Source organism: Staurois parvus, unplaced genomic scaffold (genome assembly GCF_062004578.1).
Source record: "Staurois parvus isolate SC_StPar_1 unplaced genomic scaffold, SC_StPar_1.0 ptg000292l, whole genome shotgun sequence".
Lineage (NCBI taxonomy): Eukaryota > Metazoa > Chordata > Amphibia > Anura > Ranidae > Staurois > Staurois parvus.
In genome coordinates, this window is record NW_028318088.1 from 4,819,385 (window position 1) to 4,838,810 (window position 19,426).

General features: G+C 41.9%; 1 protein-coding gene across 3 annotated transcripts in view; it reads right to left on the reverse strand.

The window, feature by feature from the left end:
* The window catches only part of SLC44A1 (solute carrier family 44 member 1), a 182,359-nt gene that overhangs the window by 51,801 nt on the left and 111,132 nt on the right, over nucleotides 1–19,426 (reverse strand). For all 3 annotated transcript variants that reach the window (XM_089682620.1, XM_089682621.1, XM_089682619.1), the window contains exons 10-11: nucleotides 18,035–18,200; nucleotides 1,456–1,612 (exon numbers count right to left, since the gene is read on the reverse strand). In XM_089682620.1, coding sequence (XP_089538746.1) covers nucleotides 1,456–1,612; nucleotides 18,035–18,200 — 323 coding nt within the window. The remainder of the gene's footprint in view (nucleotides 1–1,455; nucleotides 1,613–18,034; nucleotides 18,201–19,426) is intronic.

Consider the following 19,426-nt stretch of genomic DNA (forward strand, 5'->3'; position numbering starts at 1 on the left):
AGTGTCGGCGCTGGCAGCTCTTTCTTGCACTGAGCCATTTTTGATTGTACACCATCAGATTGCGTTCTCATCCATCCTTTTTTCCTAAGGTGGATTCTAGCTTTCATTTGAATCAGGACATTGTCCTAACCTCCGAATCCTCATTCTGCACTAGAACGATTGCTGCATTATTTGCATGAAGTACAAGCCGTCAGGATCTATCTGCGAATGTTAGCACAGATCAGAATCTTTGTTTTTTATTGATGTTGCCAAAGGGCCCAAGACAGTGCAAGCAGCACCTAAAACAATTATTTGTAATTGGGCCCACCAGTTAATCATTCAAGCTTATGGTTTGAAGGGTAAAGCTCCACCTTTTCGGGTTGGGGAGCACTCTACCAGAGGTGTGGGAGCCTCTTGGGCGATTCGTCATCAGGCGTTGGCGTCTCAGATTTTGCAAAGCCACCACTTGGTCTTCAGTATATATATTCACAAGATTCTACCAGGTGGATGTTAGGGCTGCAGAGGATACAGCCTTTGGCCACAGTGTGTTACTGGCGGCAAAATAGGTGCTTGGCTGTTGACAGTTTCTGCGGGTGTGTCTCCCTCCCCTCATGTACCGTATTTTCCGGCGTATAAGACGACTGGGCGTATAAGACGACCCCCTACTTTTCCTGTTAAAATATAGGGTTTGGGCTATACTCGCCGTATAAGACTACCCCTCTTCCAACGTACACCAAATAAAAAACATCAGATTTGATTTCAATATGGTATGGTATTTCAGTATGGTATTCCAATGATGGGGTGCTATTCCTCCCACTGACACCAATGATGGAGCACGATTCCTTGCTCTGACACCAATGATGGGGCACGATTCCTCGCTCTGACACCAATGATGGGGCACGATTCCTCGCTCTGACACCAATGATGGGGCACTATTCCTCCCACTGACACCAATGATGGTGCTCCATCATTAGTGTCAGTGTGTGAGGAATAGTGTCCCATCATTGGTGTCAGTGGGAGGAATAGTGGCCCATCATTGGGGTCAGTGGGAGGAAGAGTGGCCCATCATTGGTGTCAGTGGGAGGAATAGCACCCCATCATTGGAAGGGGATACCAAAAATGCCAAGACATAATACTGCATGGCCCTTGAAATGGTGAAAAACTACAGTACCTAACATTTTTCATAGGCGATGCTCTGAAAGCTTTTACAAGTTATCAATTTAGAGTTAACCATGAAGTATGGCCCGAGAATTATTGCTCTCACTTCCTCTCAAGTTTGCAGCGGTATATCATATGTCTGGTGTAAACACTGGTTACTGTTTTTTTTTTTTAACGCTTTGAAAAGGTTTTTTGCTATCACAAGAAGGACAACAAGCCTCCTACAGCACCACTATTGCATGGCGATATCAAGAGAGAAAAAAAAAAATGACACAGTCAATGCTTTCATTGCAGTAAGATGTTAGATCTGTATCTCACCTTGCCCTTGAGCTGGCTATGAATGTACATGAGGATCATTCTGGGTATTTTGACCAGGGTAATAATGAAGGCTCCTTTTGCCACTGTCCCCAGATGGTACAGTATTAGCCGATTTACAGAAGCTAAAATAGGTGTAAATGGGAGGTCTCGCTTGTTTCTGTAAACACAAAGTTCAGATTATAATCTTAACAGTAAACTCATACTTCACAAATAACATCCATTTCCAGTACACTATAGCAAAGCTGAGGGCCCTTGTGTATAAATTGTGTAAGGCCCAACCTGTAGCTTTCTATAGCTTTAGTGACTCAACACCCCTGTGATGAAGTATGTCCCACACTGTGCAGCCAGTTGGATCCTGTATGAATGTCCTCATCCTGCTGCTGAACCTCTGTCTGTGTCAGGGTTAAAACCTGAGTAGTCTGTAAAGTTGCTGTGACCCACCCCCTTCTCCACCACTGGAAAAAGTTCTCTCTTAGGCAGGCTATAGACAATGCAATTTTCTTTCCTGTAACCATACTGCATACTAATTTTATGATTTTTTTTTTAGAAATGCTAATTTCCTGCACGCTGAACTTACTTCCCCTTTTGCCCCCAGCAAAACATAAGGATTCCCTGCCCAGAGATACAAGTGGGGTGTGCTTTTATGTGTGTTATGTTATGCGTTCTGTGCCTTTATCTGGAGTGATACTAGACAAAGGGTTGCCAAACCTACTTTACCTCAAATCAAGCAACAAGGAGGTCTTGGTGTTCCATGCATAGCTTTGCTATTTCCAAACTGCATGGATTTCTTAATGGACTCTCCTCAATGACCAGGTTAATATCCTATTTTGTATAAGTTTAGAAGCTTATGTGATAGCTGCTCTTTCTACTCAAACTACAAAAATGAATGCAAGTCAAAACTCCTATTTTTGTCAGGTTTTTACTTCGGCCTGTGAATCCTATTGGGGAGATTTCCTAATCTCAGTTAAGCTTATACAATATATTGGGGGGGGGGATAGGGTATACGTTGAACAATAAGGCATAGGTGGCAAAAACATTCTCAAAAGTTCTAACTGTTCTCCACACTAATAAAAATATTGAATAAAAAAATATTTTTAGTAGAGTTTTACAAAATATAGAAAGTACAGTTTACACGCAGCGCACAAGGAAAAATTAGCATGTTATTGTTTTCAAAGAAACTGAACAAGTAAAATAAATTCTATAATGAGTAGGTAGAAATATTTGGACCTATAGAGGTCCATTGTTTGGGAGCTAGATAGAAGAGTTCGGTCAAGGTCCACCAGCATATAGTGTGAAATCCGGTGCTCCCACATTTTTAGGAATTTGGACATCATATCATCTAATTTTGGCTGCTATTCTCTCAAAAGTCATACAAACCTGGCAAAAATATAAATTTTGACTTACCTGTACATTGCTAATTTTGTATGAAAATACAGGACTCAGGACTGACCATTGGTTATATGCAGGCTACCTTTGGGTGATTGTACACTGATGAAAAAACTTGCTAAGGCTGCCGTTAGAGCATAACCCTGGCTACTCAGTAAGACTCCAGTTTTTCAGCAATCAATAAGGAATGACCAAGACACAGGAGAGGGGCCTATGTCCTGTACTGTACCAAGATAGAAAATGCACAGGTAAATTAAATTTTCCTAATATCTGAATTGTACAGTACTTGTATTTATAAACCAGGAGGAGATGTATCCAAGCAATAAACTGAAAGATGGGCAACAACCTAGCAAACAAAGCAGGCACCAGGCCCATAAGAAAAGCAAAAAAGTTTAATAAAGAAAAAAAAACAAAACACACTCAGATGACAGCTTGAAGCACCAAAATTCACCTGATAGAACGAGTAAACAGTGGACCAGGTAGCAACCTTGCAAATCTGGAAAGCTTGATGGAGAAAAGCCCAAGAAACACAACAGTTCTGTTGGAATGGGCTCTGACACGAAAAGGAGGAACTCTGTTCCTAACAGCAAAGGTCCTGGAGAGAAGTTGATCCATCAGGCAATGGTGTAGCAGGAAGCCCTTAATAAGGGCCCACAGGCAGAGCAAAGAGACTCAGTCTTGGGAACAGAGGCTGTGGCTGCCAGGTAGACCATGACAGCCCTGACCACATCCAGACAATGTAGGGCAATTTTCTTGTCATGATTTGAGGCAGGATAAAATAAAGGAAGAGCAATCTCCTTAGATGTGGAAAGAGGAGACCACCTCAGGCAAGAAGGAAGATTTTGGTCATAAAACCATCTTGTCCTTGTGCAAAATGGCTCTTTACAAGAAAGGAGCTGCAAACTCAAACATGTAACAGCCACCGGGAAAGCAACCTTACAGGTGAGGTCTGCCAAGAGAATGTCTCTATTCTTCAAAGAACCCAGTTTGAAGTGATTAAAGTACCAGGCAAGGTTTCTAAATTAACACAGGAAGTAAAACTGGGAGATTTATAGGGGCCCCTCCCTGAAGAAAAAAGTCTTGATTAGGGATTGTAAGGCAAGAGGTTTACATATTTAAGAAATGTCAAACCAGAGTAGAGGAAAATGGCTGGGAGCCAGTGTCGGGAGCAGAATCCTCTTTTTTTCGAAGCGGTGGCGGGCATTGTGATTGACGTTTGATCTACTTCAGGGGACATTCTTTTATTCTCCTTCTTTTAATAAAGGACTTGTCAAAGAATGTGTAGTGGTACCATGTATCCCATACTTATTCACGTGGGGGGGGGGCGCCGGGATCTGGGTGCCCCCACTTTTTAAATTATTTTTGAATTGTCGGCAATTCTTTCTTTTACATTCAGCTGTCAGTGGGAATCCGCATGGTTTTCACTACTAAAATACTGCATGACTTGATAAAATAACTCATGCGGAATTTTAGTAGTATTTTTTTTTATTAAACTTACTATTTTTCAGTGCATTTTGGGCATTTGGGAGGGTCTCCTGAGGTTATCTTTTAAAAATGCTTCAATTGTGTCTAAACATGATAGTTAAACTCGGCTAAACTGACGTTTTTAACCTACATTTTCTAGCAGTTAGTGTACAGCAGTCAGAAGAGTTTGTCAAACGCTCTGTGTACATGAGCCTAAGGGATGTTGACTGGATTTAAAGCACTGATGTGATGGGCAAGATGGAATGTGTAGATAGGCATCTTGTATGTTTACTGATGCCAGAAATTCCCCTTGTATGAGAGAAGCAATGAGATCTCGTTGATTCCATCTGGAATTTTGGTACCAGATGAAACTTCTTTGGAGATTCTAAATCCAGAATAGGGCACATGCCCACATTTGGTTTTCAGACTATGAAAATGTTTATGAATATGTTTAAATAGAAACCCTATGGGTGCAAGGTGGTCATTATATGCTGCTTTCTTTTGGTCTGTAGCCGGCATATAGTAAAGCAAAAAGAGGGGATGGAGCGGAAAGAAACTCTATTTTGTACCCCTTTGAAACAACAGAAAGGGATTCAGAAATTCAAGATGTCTTTGATCCAGACTGGTGGAAACATCAACAGATGTTCTCTAACTCTGAAGAGTGAAGACACCCTTTTTTTCTGGCCATAGCTTGTGACGAAAGCAGGTGTTAGGCCCTGGTTTGGAAATTGATGGGTGATGAGAGCAAAAAAGGTAGAAGGCAATAGATGTAGGAGTAGAAGTACAGGCTTTTTCCTCTAGGGCAGAATTCCTTTTCTCCAGTGACTTCCTTGATGAATTCATCAAGGGAATTCCCAAATTAGTTTTTGCCGCCAAAAGACTTGCATAGAAGATGCTTTTTGCGACCAAGTTCAGCAGAGATAGCTTTAACCACAAATATGCACATAAGCAAACAGAGAAATACTTGAGAGACTTGGGGAATTACATTCTCTAGAGCAGGGTTTCTCAATTGGGGTTCCACAGAAACCTCTGTACTGTACTATGTACTGTGGCCTGCAGCTCCCCTGTGCTCTGCCCTGGTGACCCCCATACTTTGTCGTGCTAACCCTCTGTGCTCTGCCTTGCTGACCCAATGTGCACTGTTTATCTCAAATTCGACCCAGAATTGAGCACGTGTAGAAAAAAAAAGAAAACACAAATTTTACTTTTTAATTTTAATATCTATTATTTAATGCAATCACTAAAAATATTTGTTCTATCAACAGCTTGCCGTTCACACCAATGCTCTGTGAGATGTACATGTGAACATTATTTCAGGGGCACCCCGAGATCTTAAACATTTTGCCAAAGGTTCCTTCAAGGTAAAGAGAAAACCCTGATCTAGAGCATCAATACAAGACAATAATGCTAAGAGTATCAGCTGTAATTGTTCTAAGAGAGCAGGGCAGTCAATAATCGATTCCTGGTCTCTGTTCATCTGTCTTGTCCAGTTAGCAATAGTCTGGCAAATAGAAATGGCAGCAATAGATGGCTGGAGGTCAGGACATGCAAGGGCAAAAAAAAAAAGAAAAAGGCCTTTAAGAGGGAATCCAGACACCTATCAACAGAATCCTTAAATGAGGGAACATCTTCAATAGGAACTTTAACCACTCGCCCTCCTGAGGATTTACCCCCCCCCCTTAATAACCAGGCCTCTTTTTACTACTCGGTGCTGCACTAATTCAACTGATAATTGCGCGGTCATGCAATGCTGCTTCCAAACGAAATTTACGTCCTTTTTTTCACACAAATAGAGCTTTCTTTCGGTGGCATTTTGCAGAAAAACAATATTTTTTACTTTCAGCTATAAAAAATATATAGTAAACTCAAAGTTAGTTATAAATTTAGGCCAAAATGTATTCTGCTACATGTTTTTGGTAAAAAAAATCCCAATAAGTGTATATTGATTGCTTTGTGTGAAAGTTATAGCGTCTACAAACTATGGTGTAGATACTGCAATTTACGCCATTTTTTTGCTATACAGCGCTGCGCTAGTTTAATGGACAATTGCGTGGTTATGCAATATGCTACATAAATTAAATTTACATCCTTTTTTTTCCCCACAAATTGAGCTTTCTTTCGGTGGTAATTGATCACCTGTGCGTTTTTTATTTTTTGCGCTATAAAAAAAAGGCTGACAATTTTGAGGAAAAAAAAATATTTTGGACTTTTTGCTATAAAACATGTCCAGTAAAAAAAAAATTTAAAAATCAAATTTAGTCATAATTTCCGCCAAAATGCATTCTGCGACATGTCTTTGCTACAAAAAACCCCAATACGTGGAAATTAATTGGTTTACATGAAAGTTATAGCGTTTACAAATGGCGGGAAAGATACTGGGATTTTTAATTTTTTTTATACTAATAATGGCGGCGATCAGTGACTTATGGCGGCGATCAGCGACTTATGGCGGGACTGCGGCGGACATTCTGACACTGCGGGGGAACTGACTTGGGGTCACTGACATCCCCAGTGACACCAATACAGTGATCAGTGCAAAAAAAAAAAAACCACTGACACTGTACTAATGGCACTGGGGAGGAAGGGGTTAACTTTATTATTCAGTGAAAGGGTTAACTGTGTGAGGGGAGTGTTTTACTAGGGGGCGGGGGTGTGTACTGCAGGGAACACCGCTGATCGGGACAGATAAACTCTTGTGTCCCGATCAGCGTGCCAGGATCCGTCAGGGAACTGACAGAAAGCACAGCAACTGCAGCTGTGCTCTGTCACTGATTGCCGCTAATCACCGGGACATAGACGGTAACGACCAGCTGTGACCCGGTGACTGACATCCGCGGCCGTGATTGGCGGGACAGGTAGGGCGGCAGCGCGCCCCCTACCTTTTTTAAAAACACACGTTTTAAAACATGGTTTTGCCCAGCCGTGCCACCCTGCCGCCGTATTTCTACAGTGGCTGGGCGGCATGTGGTTAAGCTGTTTACTGAGAAACCGGTTAGGAGGAATACATACCATTTCAGGAAGTGCAAAACCTATCTGTGCATATATTGGAAGTGTCTCTTGATTTAGCCCATTTTCTAGTACTCATAGGGGCTTATTTAGTTTGTGGAGAGTTTGGTGCTGCTAGGCAAAGACTAGTGCGCACTGTGTCAATTAGTGTGTTCATAGTAAAGAGCATCTGGTGCAAAGCCATAGCATGTACCTCATAAAATGCAAGGGAAAGAAAAATTCTCTGCAGTCTCCAGTACAAAATCATGGTTCTCAATACTTTTCTCCAAAATATCCTCAAGTAAAGCAGGTTCCATCTCTGAATCCTTAGGAGGATCAGGAGGAATGGAAGACTGTATCATTCCTAGCCTCCGGAAACCAAAAGGTTCTGAAAACCACAGAATTCAGACATAGAGGCAGGGAAATCAGCCTTTTGTCAGACAGGCTGCATGGTGTGTACTCAAGAGGGAGATAGAGTCAGAAAGGGGAACAATGTCATAATAGGACATTGCTCCAGAACACAAACAGCTATCAACCCATACGGTAGTTTGAGTTTTCTGCAGGCTACTGCAGGACACATGCTTTTTGTCCCAGCTGCCTTGCACCTGTGATCCACCATTGCTAAGTGAGGGGACTCCAAGTGGGGTTTCCCATGGAATGGAGGTCAGAATGGATACAGAAACCACTATAATCCAGGAGCCAACAGTGTTCCTGTGGATGGGTCTCTGTAAAAAGATGGCAGCAGGAGTTCAGCAACATATAGTGGAAAAAGTGGATGGGAATGAGTCATCCAGAAGGCGTGATGCAGTTACCTTATCCTCCTGAGATTAAGTCTAGATAGGAGGAGAGAAACCACAAATTATAAAATGCTTGCGCTTAGAAATGTTAGAGACAAAAGTGCCAGGGGTTAACACAATAAAATGAATAATTCCCAAATCCACTGCCTACAAAACCACATTGTGTGCTCTGCACTGCGGATGGTATTATTAAATGCCAAGAACCAGTGCCAGTATATATATATATATATATATATATATATACATATACATATACATACAGTGAAACACTATCTTACCTTAGTGGGCATACCCCCCTGAAGGGGTCTTCTGGGTCTGGGAGCCATGGAAATGAACACTGGTTAAAAAAAGAACAGTATTTCTCCAGAGAACAGTTCCATTCCCCAAGGACATTAGCAAAAAAATGGAGTAAGTAGGTTTATACGAGAGTATGCTCAGAGACAGCCCTAGCAAGTTGTTTTTTTTTTTTTTCTACCAGTGTCCAATCACAGTAGCCTCCTTAGCGGTCTGATTATGTCAGTATTTCTGTGCTCAAAGCAGTACTTTTTTTGCATGGAAATATGTCTTTTTTTATTCTAGGCCTGTAATTTTTAGGAATAACTCACTGAAATCTGTCCAAACAAGAGTCTAGTAAACATCCCGGGTATGATAAAATTTGAAACACAAAATCATAAATTATAATTTAATAAATAATAATAAAAAATAATAATATAATAATAAATTTAATTCAATAATGTAATCAAACCAAAAACATTCAAATTTGAAATAGAGCGCCAAGTTCGCACATCACTGAGCAAAGTTGCAAAATAATTTTCAGTGTCTAATGATGAATTTCCCCATACGAATCATTATCACTCAATTCTGCAAGTGGTTCTAATTTACAATCGCTGTTCTCTAGCTGGTCTAAAATCGCTTTTGACCTAAAGGGACGCTTTTTGGACACCATGGACATTTCTCAGTTTCCAGGCAGAAAGAACAGTAAAAATGCAAGCAGGGCACAGGACAAAGCACTAGGGACAAAATGTATGTGAAATGGTTTGATACAGTAATGTTATACTGTGTGATTTTAGTGTATTTAGTGAATGTCACTTTTTGACATTTTTAAATTTCCCGCTGTTTACGTCCCCTGGACGTATCGATGTCGCAGGGAACGGAACCCGGCAGACAGATGCCAGTATCAGCTGGAGGAGATGGCCGGGGACACTGCAGGAGGGACATCGCGGGAGCGAAGGACAAGGCAAGTGCAGAAGGGATCCCGGAGCAAAGCTGCAAGGTATTCCCGAGTGTAGCTCGGGGTTACTGCTTGTGGTGCTGAAACTTTACCCCGAGCTACACTCGGGAATACAACCAGGGAGGTTAAGGTAACCAGCATATAACCCATGGTCTATAATTAAAATTCCTATGTCCTGTACAATTAAAATATGTTTTTACCTGTCTCCTGTCAAAATAAAAAAATTTGGTTGGAATTACGCTTTATTGTCTGGTGTTCAAATCTGTTGGCCCTAAATAGACACAAAAACTGAAGGAAAACATGGTCACTGCTTCGCTAGCAGTAAACTGTTGGACAATACTCAAGATGGAAACCCAATGATCCTCCCCCGCTCTGTATTGAAATAACAAATGCACACCACCAAAATTTGTAACTGTTCACATACAGAAGGTGTGAAAGAAAGAAAAAATATATTTAAAAAATTGTGTACACACACACACACGGTAAAAAGGGGAAAACAGGCATTCATGGGGCAGTTCTATTAACATAACATCCACTTGATTTGTCAGCAAACAAAAATAGGCTTTGTCTTAACCTCCCTAGCGGTCTGATTAAGTCAGTATTTCTGTGCTCAAAGCGGTACCTTTTTTTGCATGGAAATATGTAGTTTTTCTTATTGTAGGGCTGTAATTCTTGAAATAACTCACTGAAATCTGTCCGAACAAGAGTCTAGTAAATATCCCGGTTATCATAAAATTTTAAACACGCAATCATAAATTGGAATATAATCATAAAAAATAATAATAAATTTAATTCAATAATGTAATCAAACCAAAACACTGAAATTTTAAATAGAGCGCCAAGTTCGTACATCACTGAGCTTAGTTGCAAAATCGTTTTCAGTGACTTATACGAATTTCCCCACGAATTATTACTCAATTCTGCAAGTGGTTCAAATTTACTATCGCTGTTCTCTAGCTGGTCTAAAACCACTTTTGACCTAAAGGGACGCTTTTTGGACGCCATGGACATATCTCAGTTTCCAGGCAGAAAGAACAGTAAAAATGTAGGCAGGGCACAGGACAAAGCACTAGGGACAAAATGTATGTGAAATGGTTTGATACAGTAATGTTTTACTATGAGATTTTAGTGTATTGAGTGAATGTCACATTTTTTAATTTTTTAATATCCTGCAGGTTCTGTCCCGTACGTCCCGACGCTTGCAGGGAACGGAATCCGGAAGACAAATGCCGGCATTGGCCGGAGGAGATGGCCGGGTATGCTGTAGGAGGGACATCGCGGGAGCACAGGACAAAGTAAGTGCAGGAGGGAATCCCTGAGCAACGCTGCAGGGTAATCCCGAGTGTAGCTCGGGGTTACCGCTTCTGGTACTGAAAGTTAACCCCGAGCTATACTCGGGAATACCGCCAGGGGGGTTAAGCTTCAGTAGAAGCAAGACAGATACAACTTATCAGTGTCAATCAGTATATCAACATACATTCTTAAAACAGTAGCACAATTGTGCTTAGCTTCAGCACTCAAAAGCTTTAGCACTCATTTAGCTTCAGCATTAGTGATGGCCTCGAACATCGGCTGTTCGTATGTTCGGCAAACACACGAAGAGTAAGGGTGTTCGCCTGCCATGCCCCAAAATGCACTGCGCTCTTACAGTGCATTGCGGTTGGCCAAAGCAATGCACCTGACCACTTTGTGTTGGTCTATCACATAAAATCCCAATAAAATACATTTACGTTTTTGGTTGTAACATGACAAAATGTGGAAAATTACAAGGGGTATGAACCCATCAGTTTGTGGATGATAAACAGAAGTCGACAAGTGCTTACTGTTAACAATTTACCAAATTCCTTTGTCACCTTAGACATAAATAGGGTACCTTGGCTGGTCAATATCTCGGACCTTGTTCTAGTGAATATCCTAAACATCTACAGTGATGAGCTTGGATGAGATATTTCTTAAAGGCACCGCCTCCGGATACCTGGAGGCTTAGTCGAGGACCACTAAAATGTATTAGGTGTCCAATATCTGACTGGACCAAGGGGTCTACCAAGTCCATGGCTATATGTTTAAAGAGCATCTTGATTTGGGTGTCAGGGCAGTTACCCAACATGTCGGGCAGGACCAAAAATCAGGACACAAAAGACCTTAATTTCCTGGTATACTCCGGGCCAGTAAAAGCACTGCAAAAAAACCTTCTCTGTTCAGCTCCCTCCTCAGCCTCCCTAAATACTTACCGTATTTGCCGGCGTATAAGACGACTGGGAGTATAAGACGACCCCCTACTTTTCCTGTTAAAATATAGGGTTTGAGCTATACTCGCCGTATAAGACTACCCCTCTTCCAACGCACACCAAATAAAAATGAAAAAACATCAGATTTGATTTCAATATGGTATGGTATTTCAGTTTGGTATTCCAATGATGGGGTGCTATTCCTCCCACTGACACCAATGATGGGGTGCTATTCCTCCCACTGACACCAATGATGGGGTGCTATTCCTCCCACTGACACCAATAATGGGGCATGATTCCTCCCACTGATACCAATGATGAGGCACTACTCCTCCCACTGACACTAATGATGGGGCACTATTTCATCCACTGACACCAATGATGGGGCACTATTCCTCCCACTGATACCAATGATGGGGCACTATTCCTCCCACTGATACCAATGATGGGGCGCTATTCCTCCCACTGATACCAATGATGGGACACTATTCCTCCCACTGACACCAATGATGGTGCCCCATCATTAGTGTCAGTGTGTGAGGAATAGTGTCCCATCATTAGTGTCAGTGGGAGGAATAGTGCCCCATCATTGGTGTCAGTGGGAAGAATCGTGCCCCATCATTAGTGTCAGTGGGAGGAATAGTGCTCCATCATTAGTGTCAGTGGGAGGAATAGCACCCCATCATTGGTGTCAGTGGGAGGAATAGCGCCCCATCACTGGTATCAGTGGCAGCAATTGCGTCCCATCATTGGTGTCAGTGGGAGGAATAGCGCCCCATCATTGGTATCAGTGGAAGGAATAGTGCCCCATCATTGGTGTCAGTGGGGAGGAGGAATAGTGCCCCATCGTTGGTGTCAGTGGGGAGGAGGAATAGTGCCCCATGGTTGGTGTCAGTGGGGGAGGAATAGTGCCCCATCATTGGTATCAGTGGGGAGAAAAGTACCCCATCATTGGTGTCAGTGGGAGGAATAGCGCCCCATCATTGGTATAAGTGGAAGGAATAGTGCCCCATCATTGGTGTCAGTGGGGAGGAGGAATAGTGCCCCATCGTTGGTGTCAGTGGGGAGGAGGAATAGTGCCCCATGGTTGGTGTCAGTGGGGGAGGAATAGTGCCCCATCATTGGTGTCAGTGGGGGAGGAATAGTGCCCCATCATTGGTATCAGTGGGGAGAAAAGTGCCCCATCATTGGTGTCAGTGGGGGAGCAATAGTGCCCCATCATTGGTGTCAGTGGGGAGGAGGAATAGTGCCCCATCGTTGGTGTCAGTGGGGGAGGAACAGTGCCTCATCGTTGGTGTCAGTGTGGAGGAGGAATAGTGCCCCATCGTTAGTGTCAGTGGGGGAGAGGAGCGGCTGCTCCTTCTTTCAGTTCGGCCGCTTGATTTTCGCGGGGCCGTTCGGCTCCGCCTCCTCGCTGGTGATTGGTCGCCTGTGCGCCTTCTTTCCAGTGCTGGCGCCCAATCACCGGTGAGGAGGCGGAGCCGAGCGGGCGGCGGGACCATCGAGCGGCCGAACTGAAAGGAGAAGCCGCGCTTCCTGGACCGGATCGTCGTGGGACCGAGACCGGAGCCAGGTAAGGTACAGCAGCCCCTCTGCCCACCCCTGTACTTGGTGTCCATTGGAGGAGGAGGGGGGGTGGCGCCGCCCCTCGAAAAAGTGCCGCCCTGACACCGGCTCGCCGTATACCGGCGTATAAGACGACCCCCGACTTTTCAAAAGATTTTCACGGGTTGAAAAGTCGTCTTATACGCCGGCAGATACGGTACTTGAGCCCAGTCTCGATCCAAACTGTATGGTGTTGCAAAGGTGAGGAGCACAAAGAAAAATGCATGGTGCCAACAGTGAAAAATGGTGGTGGCAGTGTCTTTTTGTGGGTCTGCAAGAGTGCTGCTGGAGTCGGGAAGCTGCATTTCAATGATGGTATCATGAATTCACAGATATACTGCTTTATATTGAAAGAGAAGATGCTACCATCATTCTGTGCCCTTGCTCATTGTGCACTTTTCCAAAATGACAATGATCCAAAACACACATCTAAGGCCACTGTTGCATTTCTGAAGAACAGGGTGAAAGTGATTCAGTGGCCAAGTATGTCTCCTGATCGGAACCCAATCGAACACCTATGGGGAATTTTTAAAGAGATAAGTTGAGCATCAATCTCCATCCAGCATCCAGGCTCTAAAAGAGATCGTTCTTGAAGAATGTTAACAGACAGATGTTGCAACAAGTTGCCAACTTGTTCATTCCATGCCTAGAAGACTTGGTGCTGTCCTTACAAATCATACAAAATACTAGATGTAGTAGTTTTTGTTGTGGGGTGTATTCAGTTTTTGCATCAAATAATTTGAGTAAAATTGAAGATTTTGTAATCTAAGTAATATTAACCGTAGTTTCATGTAATGAGCTAAACAAATGTTCTATAAAACTCAGTTTTGTGAAAATTTTGGAAATTGTTCTTGTGTTCATTGAGATATTGATTATAGTATTAATTTTAAAAGAGGTGTACCCATTTATATGTTTACAGTAACGGGAAAAGACTCGACTGGTATCAGCAGTGATAAACCTTGCATAAAACAGGAGACAGAGAGACCTGCGCTTTTATTCAGTATCAAAAACTTTCAATGAAGGAGGGCTTTGTACAGTCCATAGAAAAAAAAAAAAAAATCATGCCACCTGCTTGCCCAGCCACTAACTAAACTCATGTCAGTTCCTAATGCAGGCCATAGACAGCTTGAAAACCGTCCATTTTTTCGTCCGATAAAGGAAACATCGGTCGTTCGTTAAACCAACGTAACCACCAATTATTACGAAAATCGGCCAACCAAGTCATAAAAATCATGACATATAACAGGAAATTATGTTATTTTTGATTTTTCACACCCTCCCACACTATGCCTCACCAGCAAGGCTCCCATCATCCATCCACTACACATCTGCATCAGAGGCTGGTCAGTAGCTCTGAGGAAAAGGATTCGTCCCTGAAACGCGTCAGCCATTTGACCGCATTGACAGTTGGAACACCTTGCTTGCCGTTGTGGCCATCGTCATTATGCAAATGCTTTTTAGATACATGCTTCGTCTGTGAGTATGTTTTTATTTTCCACTCCTTTCAATAAACCGTGGATAATGCGCTAGGTGTGAGCGCCACCTGTCTATTCTCTATCTAGTGGCTGCACCCCTGAAGCATTTCCTTTGGTTGTCGCTGTCCTGGTTGCCTTGGCTTCCCTTTTGGCTGTGCATATCCTGAGGCGCTGGAGTACATATGAAACCTGACCATAAGACGCGCCTAGGTTTTAGAGGATAAAAACAAGAAAAAAAATATTCTGAACCAATGGACTGCAGACATAGTACAGGAAATGACCAGAGACTGCAGCCACAGTACAGGAGATGGACCACAGACTGCGGACACAGTACAGGAGATGGACCACAGACTGCGGACACAGTACAGAGGATGACCAGAGACTGCGGACACAGTACAGGGGATGACCAGAGATTGCGGACACAGTACAGGGGATGACCAGAGACTGCGGACACAGTACAGGGGATGACCAGAGACTGCGGACACACTACAGGGGATGATCAAGAGACTGCGGACAGTACAGGGGATGATCAAGAGACTGCAGACAGTACAGGGGATGATCAAAAGACTGCAGACAGTACAGGGGATGATCAAGAGACTGCAGACGGTACAGGAGAATGACCAGAGACTGCAGACAGTACAGGGGATGACCAGAGACTGCAGACAGTACAGGGGATGACCAGAGACTGCAGACAGTACAGGGGATGACCAAGAGACTGCGGACCTTTAGGGAGGGAGGGGGAGCGGGTACCTGAATTTGACAGGTGCCCGCTCCCACTTCCACGGAGCTGTCCTCCCTTTACTGTGGGCATCCGGCTGTGACCTGTCATGTGTCCCAAAAGATCCCGGACCATTCACAAAGTGCAGCGCTTCTCGCGCAAGCGCAGTGGGCACCCGGCTGTCACAGATGCCGGTGCGGGAAGAAGCCGGCGCGGGAAGATTGTACAGAGCTAGACCGAGGAACAGATAAGGTCCTGCAGCAGAGAAGAGCTGAGCGGCCGGCCCAGTATTCTGACATGGTGGCGGCGGAAATACCGGACCGGCCGCTTTATATTCGCTCCATAAGACGCAATGACATTTTCCCCCATTTTTTTGGGGGGGAAAAAGTGCGTCTTATAGAGCGAAAAATACGGTATGTCTTCTACATTGAAGGTCTGTACCATTTTGTCAGAATATTTTTCTAAAAATATATGTACACAATGTACAGTTTGAATAATGTTCTATTTTAAACAAAAAAACAGAATATTTATAAAAAAAAAAAAAAAAAAAAAAAATATTTATGTAAACATTAAAATATTTTTGATAAAAAATAACTTCAAAAGTATACTATTTTTGATATGCCACAAAGTAGCTCAATAAAGCAGTGCTGCTTTAAAAGATCTGACTATTTTAACCATTAGCCGCCCGGCCAATGGCCGTTTGGCGGCTTCAGAAGTGCTGCGGCATTCCGGGTGCACGCCATCTGGCGTGCACCCGCACATGCGCCGTTTGCGGTAATGCAGAGCCTCGCAGCTGCGCGATCTGTCACCCGCCGTGTACCTCGGACACGGCCGATGACAGATCTGAGTACCGGCCCCCGTTGCTGGTACCATGTGACCTGCTGTGACCAATCACAGCAGGTCACATGACAGTTGTATACAATGGATGGCTTCATTCATGCCATCCATTGTATACTACTGCCTAGCTGTGAATGGTCACAGCTAATCACATGCACATGTCATGTGATTAGCTGTGACCAAATCACAGCTAAGCACAAAAAAAAAAAACTGAATGAATCGATTTCATTCAGGTAAATGCTTGCTTATAGCAAAGTAATTCTTTGCTATAAGCAAATTGTGTAAAAAAAAAAATACTGACCACTTCCCCAAAGTAGTACAATGTTACTATGGTAACATTGTACTACTATGGTCATAGTACAATATGAAAAAAAAATCTTAAAAAAAAATAAAAAAATGTAATAAAAAATTAAAAATAATAAAAAAAAATAAAAAAAAAATATATATATTTTTTTTTCATACTGTCACCAGTCAGTGTCCCTGTTCACCGCCATGCCAGTTATATGATCACGCTGTACTGCACTGGTGACAGTATGTAAAAAAAAAAATTGTGAAAATAATTTTTTTAATTTTTTTATTTTCCGAAAAATTATGACAAAAAAAAATACAACTTCAAAAAACTCGCCATTCCTCTTATAAAGTACGTCGGACTGTCTACTCTGCAAAAAGGGGTCATTTGGGGGATATCTGTACTGTTCTGACATTCTTGGACCTCAAGAAATTAGATTGGCCGTCAGTACTTCAGGATTGATCAATTTTCAGATCTATACCATAGTTTGTGAACTCTATAACTTTCCTACAAACTAAATAATACATCCTAATTTGGGTTATTTTCACCAAAGACATGTAGCAGAATACATCTCGGCCTAAATTTATGAAGAACAATTATTTATTTGTAAACTTTTATAACAGAAACAAAGAAAAACGTGTTTTTTTTTTCAAAATGTTTGGTCTTTTTTTGTTAATTTAGCAAAAAATAAAAACCCCAGCGGTGATTAAATACCACCAAAAGAAAGCTCTAGTTGTGTGAAGAAAATAACATTTTAGTTTGGGTACAATGTTGTATGACCGCGCAATTGTCATTTGAAGTGTGAGAGCGCTGAAACGTGAAAAATGGCCTGGGCAGGAAGGTGTAAAATTGCGCGGTATTGAAATGGTTAAATTGTTTTTATATCTGAATGAAATATTTGTATATTTCACTATTTTGGGCGTAAATGTTTGAATAATGGTTAATATATGGTGAGAATGGACATAAATTAATGTTACTTTGTGGGGGATTCTTCAAACAGTTTAGCACAGAGCAATAACCATAGCAAATGCATGTTCTGTACATCACACACAGAAAGCGGTACATTTATTCACACACAGGAAGCCAGTTAATAATGTTTTGTTGACATTCAACAGCTTTGAACTTTGTCCCGGAAAAGAAATTTCGTACAGGCGAAACTTCTTTGCCTTCCAGGTCACGGCTCATGCGCATATTTTTTTCGTAAAAACATAAAGTCCTGTGTTTTCTCCATATTAGTCATCATCCCCTCACCATGTGCAGATAATAAACCTGACACAAGCATCCTCCACAAACCTGCCACCCAGTGCCTCGGATACACACACACGGTGAAAAAACAAATTTATATACACACACAAATATACATACATACACACACGGGACGTGTACATGGTACATGACTGTGTTTTTTTTTCTTCAGTTATTATATAAGTTAATCATTGCCTTTAAAAAATATACATGACCTTTATTTCATGTTCCTGCTTTTAAGGTGGCATTTAAGTTATACCCATTTTTTTTTTTTTTTTATTAACAGGGACATTTCAATTATTTATTAACAAAATCTCACCTTGTGAAATAGTATGTTACCACAGCACCAGCTATGGTCATTTGCTGGCAGGCTAAAATAAACTCACTGATCCATATGAGCCCTACTACATGATACCACCACATGTATTGCAGAGGGCCATTAATCTTGAACTCCACAAAGTCTTGTTCATTAGCATATGGATCACCTAAGAAGAGAAAAAAAAAGAGAGAGAAAAACATTTATTTTTTCCACATGTGCAGGAAGAGTAGGGTTTAAAACTTTAAATTAAACCTGAAGAAACAGACTTTTAGATGAAATCTGTTCTTATTCATCCCCTTATGACATATGCAGGCCATAGATGGGGAGAAAAACGGCAGATTTTCGGCCGATTAACGAACTATCGGTCGGTCTAAAAAACTTACCTGACCACCAATTATTACGAAAATCGGCCGATTAATGAGTAACCTATAACGGGAAATGATGTCATTTTGTGGCCTTTGTGATCCTTTTTCGGAAAACGATCGTTCGTTTTTGACCATCAATGAGGATAAAGTCGGGCGTTTTTCGAAAATTTTCCAACATCACCGATGATCTGAAAGTCCAAAATACACGAAAAACGGCCGACAAAATCGTCCACTAACGATAAGATAATCGGCCGGTTTTATTTTCGGACGAAAAATCGGCCGTTTTTCTCCCCATCTATGGCCTGCATTACAGTACTTAACTAAGCAGTCCTATTTAACTTTATTTTCCCTTTAGATATTATTTTGATTTATTTTTTTTATATCTAAAAACAATTTTTTCATCTCTATTAACTGTGTCTAAAGATTGCATATAAAATAATTTTTTTTTCTACCAAGACATTTTCACCAAAAGAATCCTGAAAAACACAATAGGCTCAATTCGCAAAGCTTTAAACACAAAGATAAAAATCCTAATTATAGCCATGTAACTGATATTTTCAATAAAAACAAATATTTTCAGTCTGGTTCAAGGAACTGGCCAAATTTTGATCCATCCATGAGCAGAGGTTGTACAGGAGTTGATCTACCTCTTCACAACCACCCTGTTGGATCTGTCCCACTTGGTCAGCGCCGCTAGCTACAGCTGGCAGAGCTGATCAGTGTATTCTGACAGTTGGGGGAAATCTCCCAGCTGCCAGAATACAATAGTGCAGCAGGGAGGATTCTCCCATCTACTTCGAATATGTAGCTGGGGGGATCATTTTTTTTCCATTTTACCTACTAGTTGAAAAAAAATAAAATATGCTGTGTGTGTATATATGAGAGAGAGAGATGAGACTCATCTATGGACTGCCTTATTCTGGAGTGTCAATTTAGCCTACATGTATTACATTTTATCTTATCTTAAATAATGATGGTTACGGTTGTTGAATCAATAGGACCATAGCAAAAATTGCTCAGGTGCATA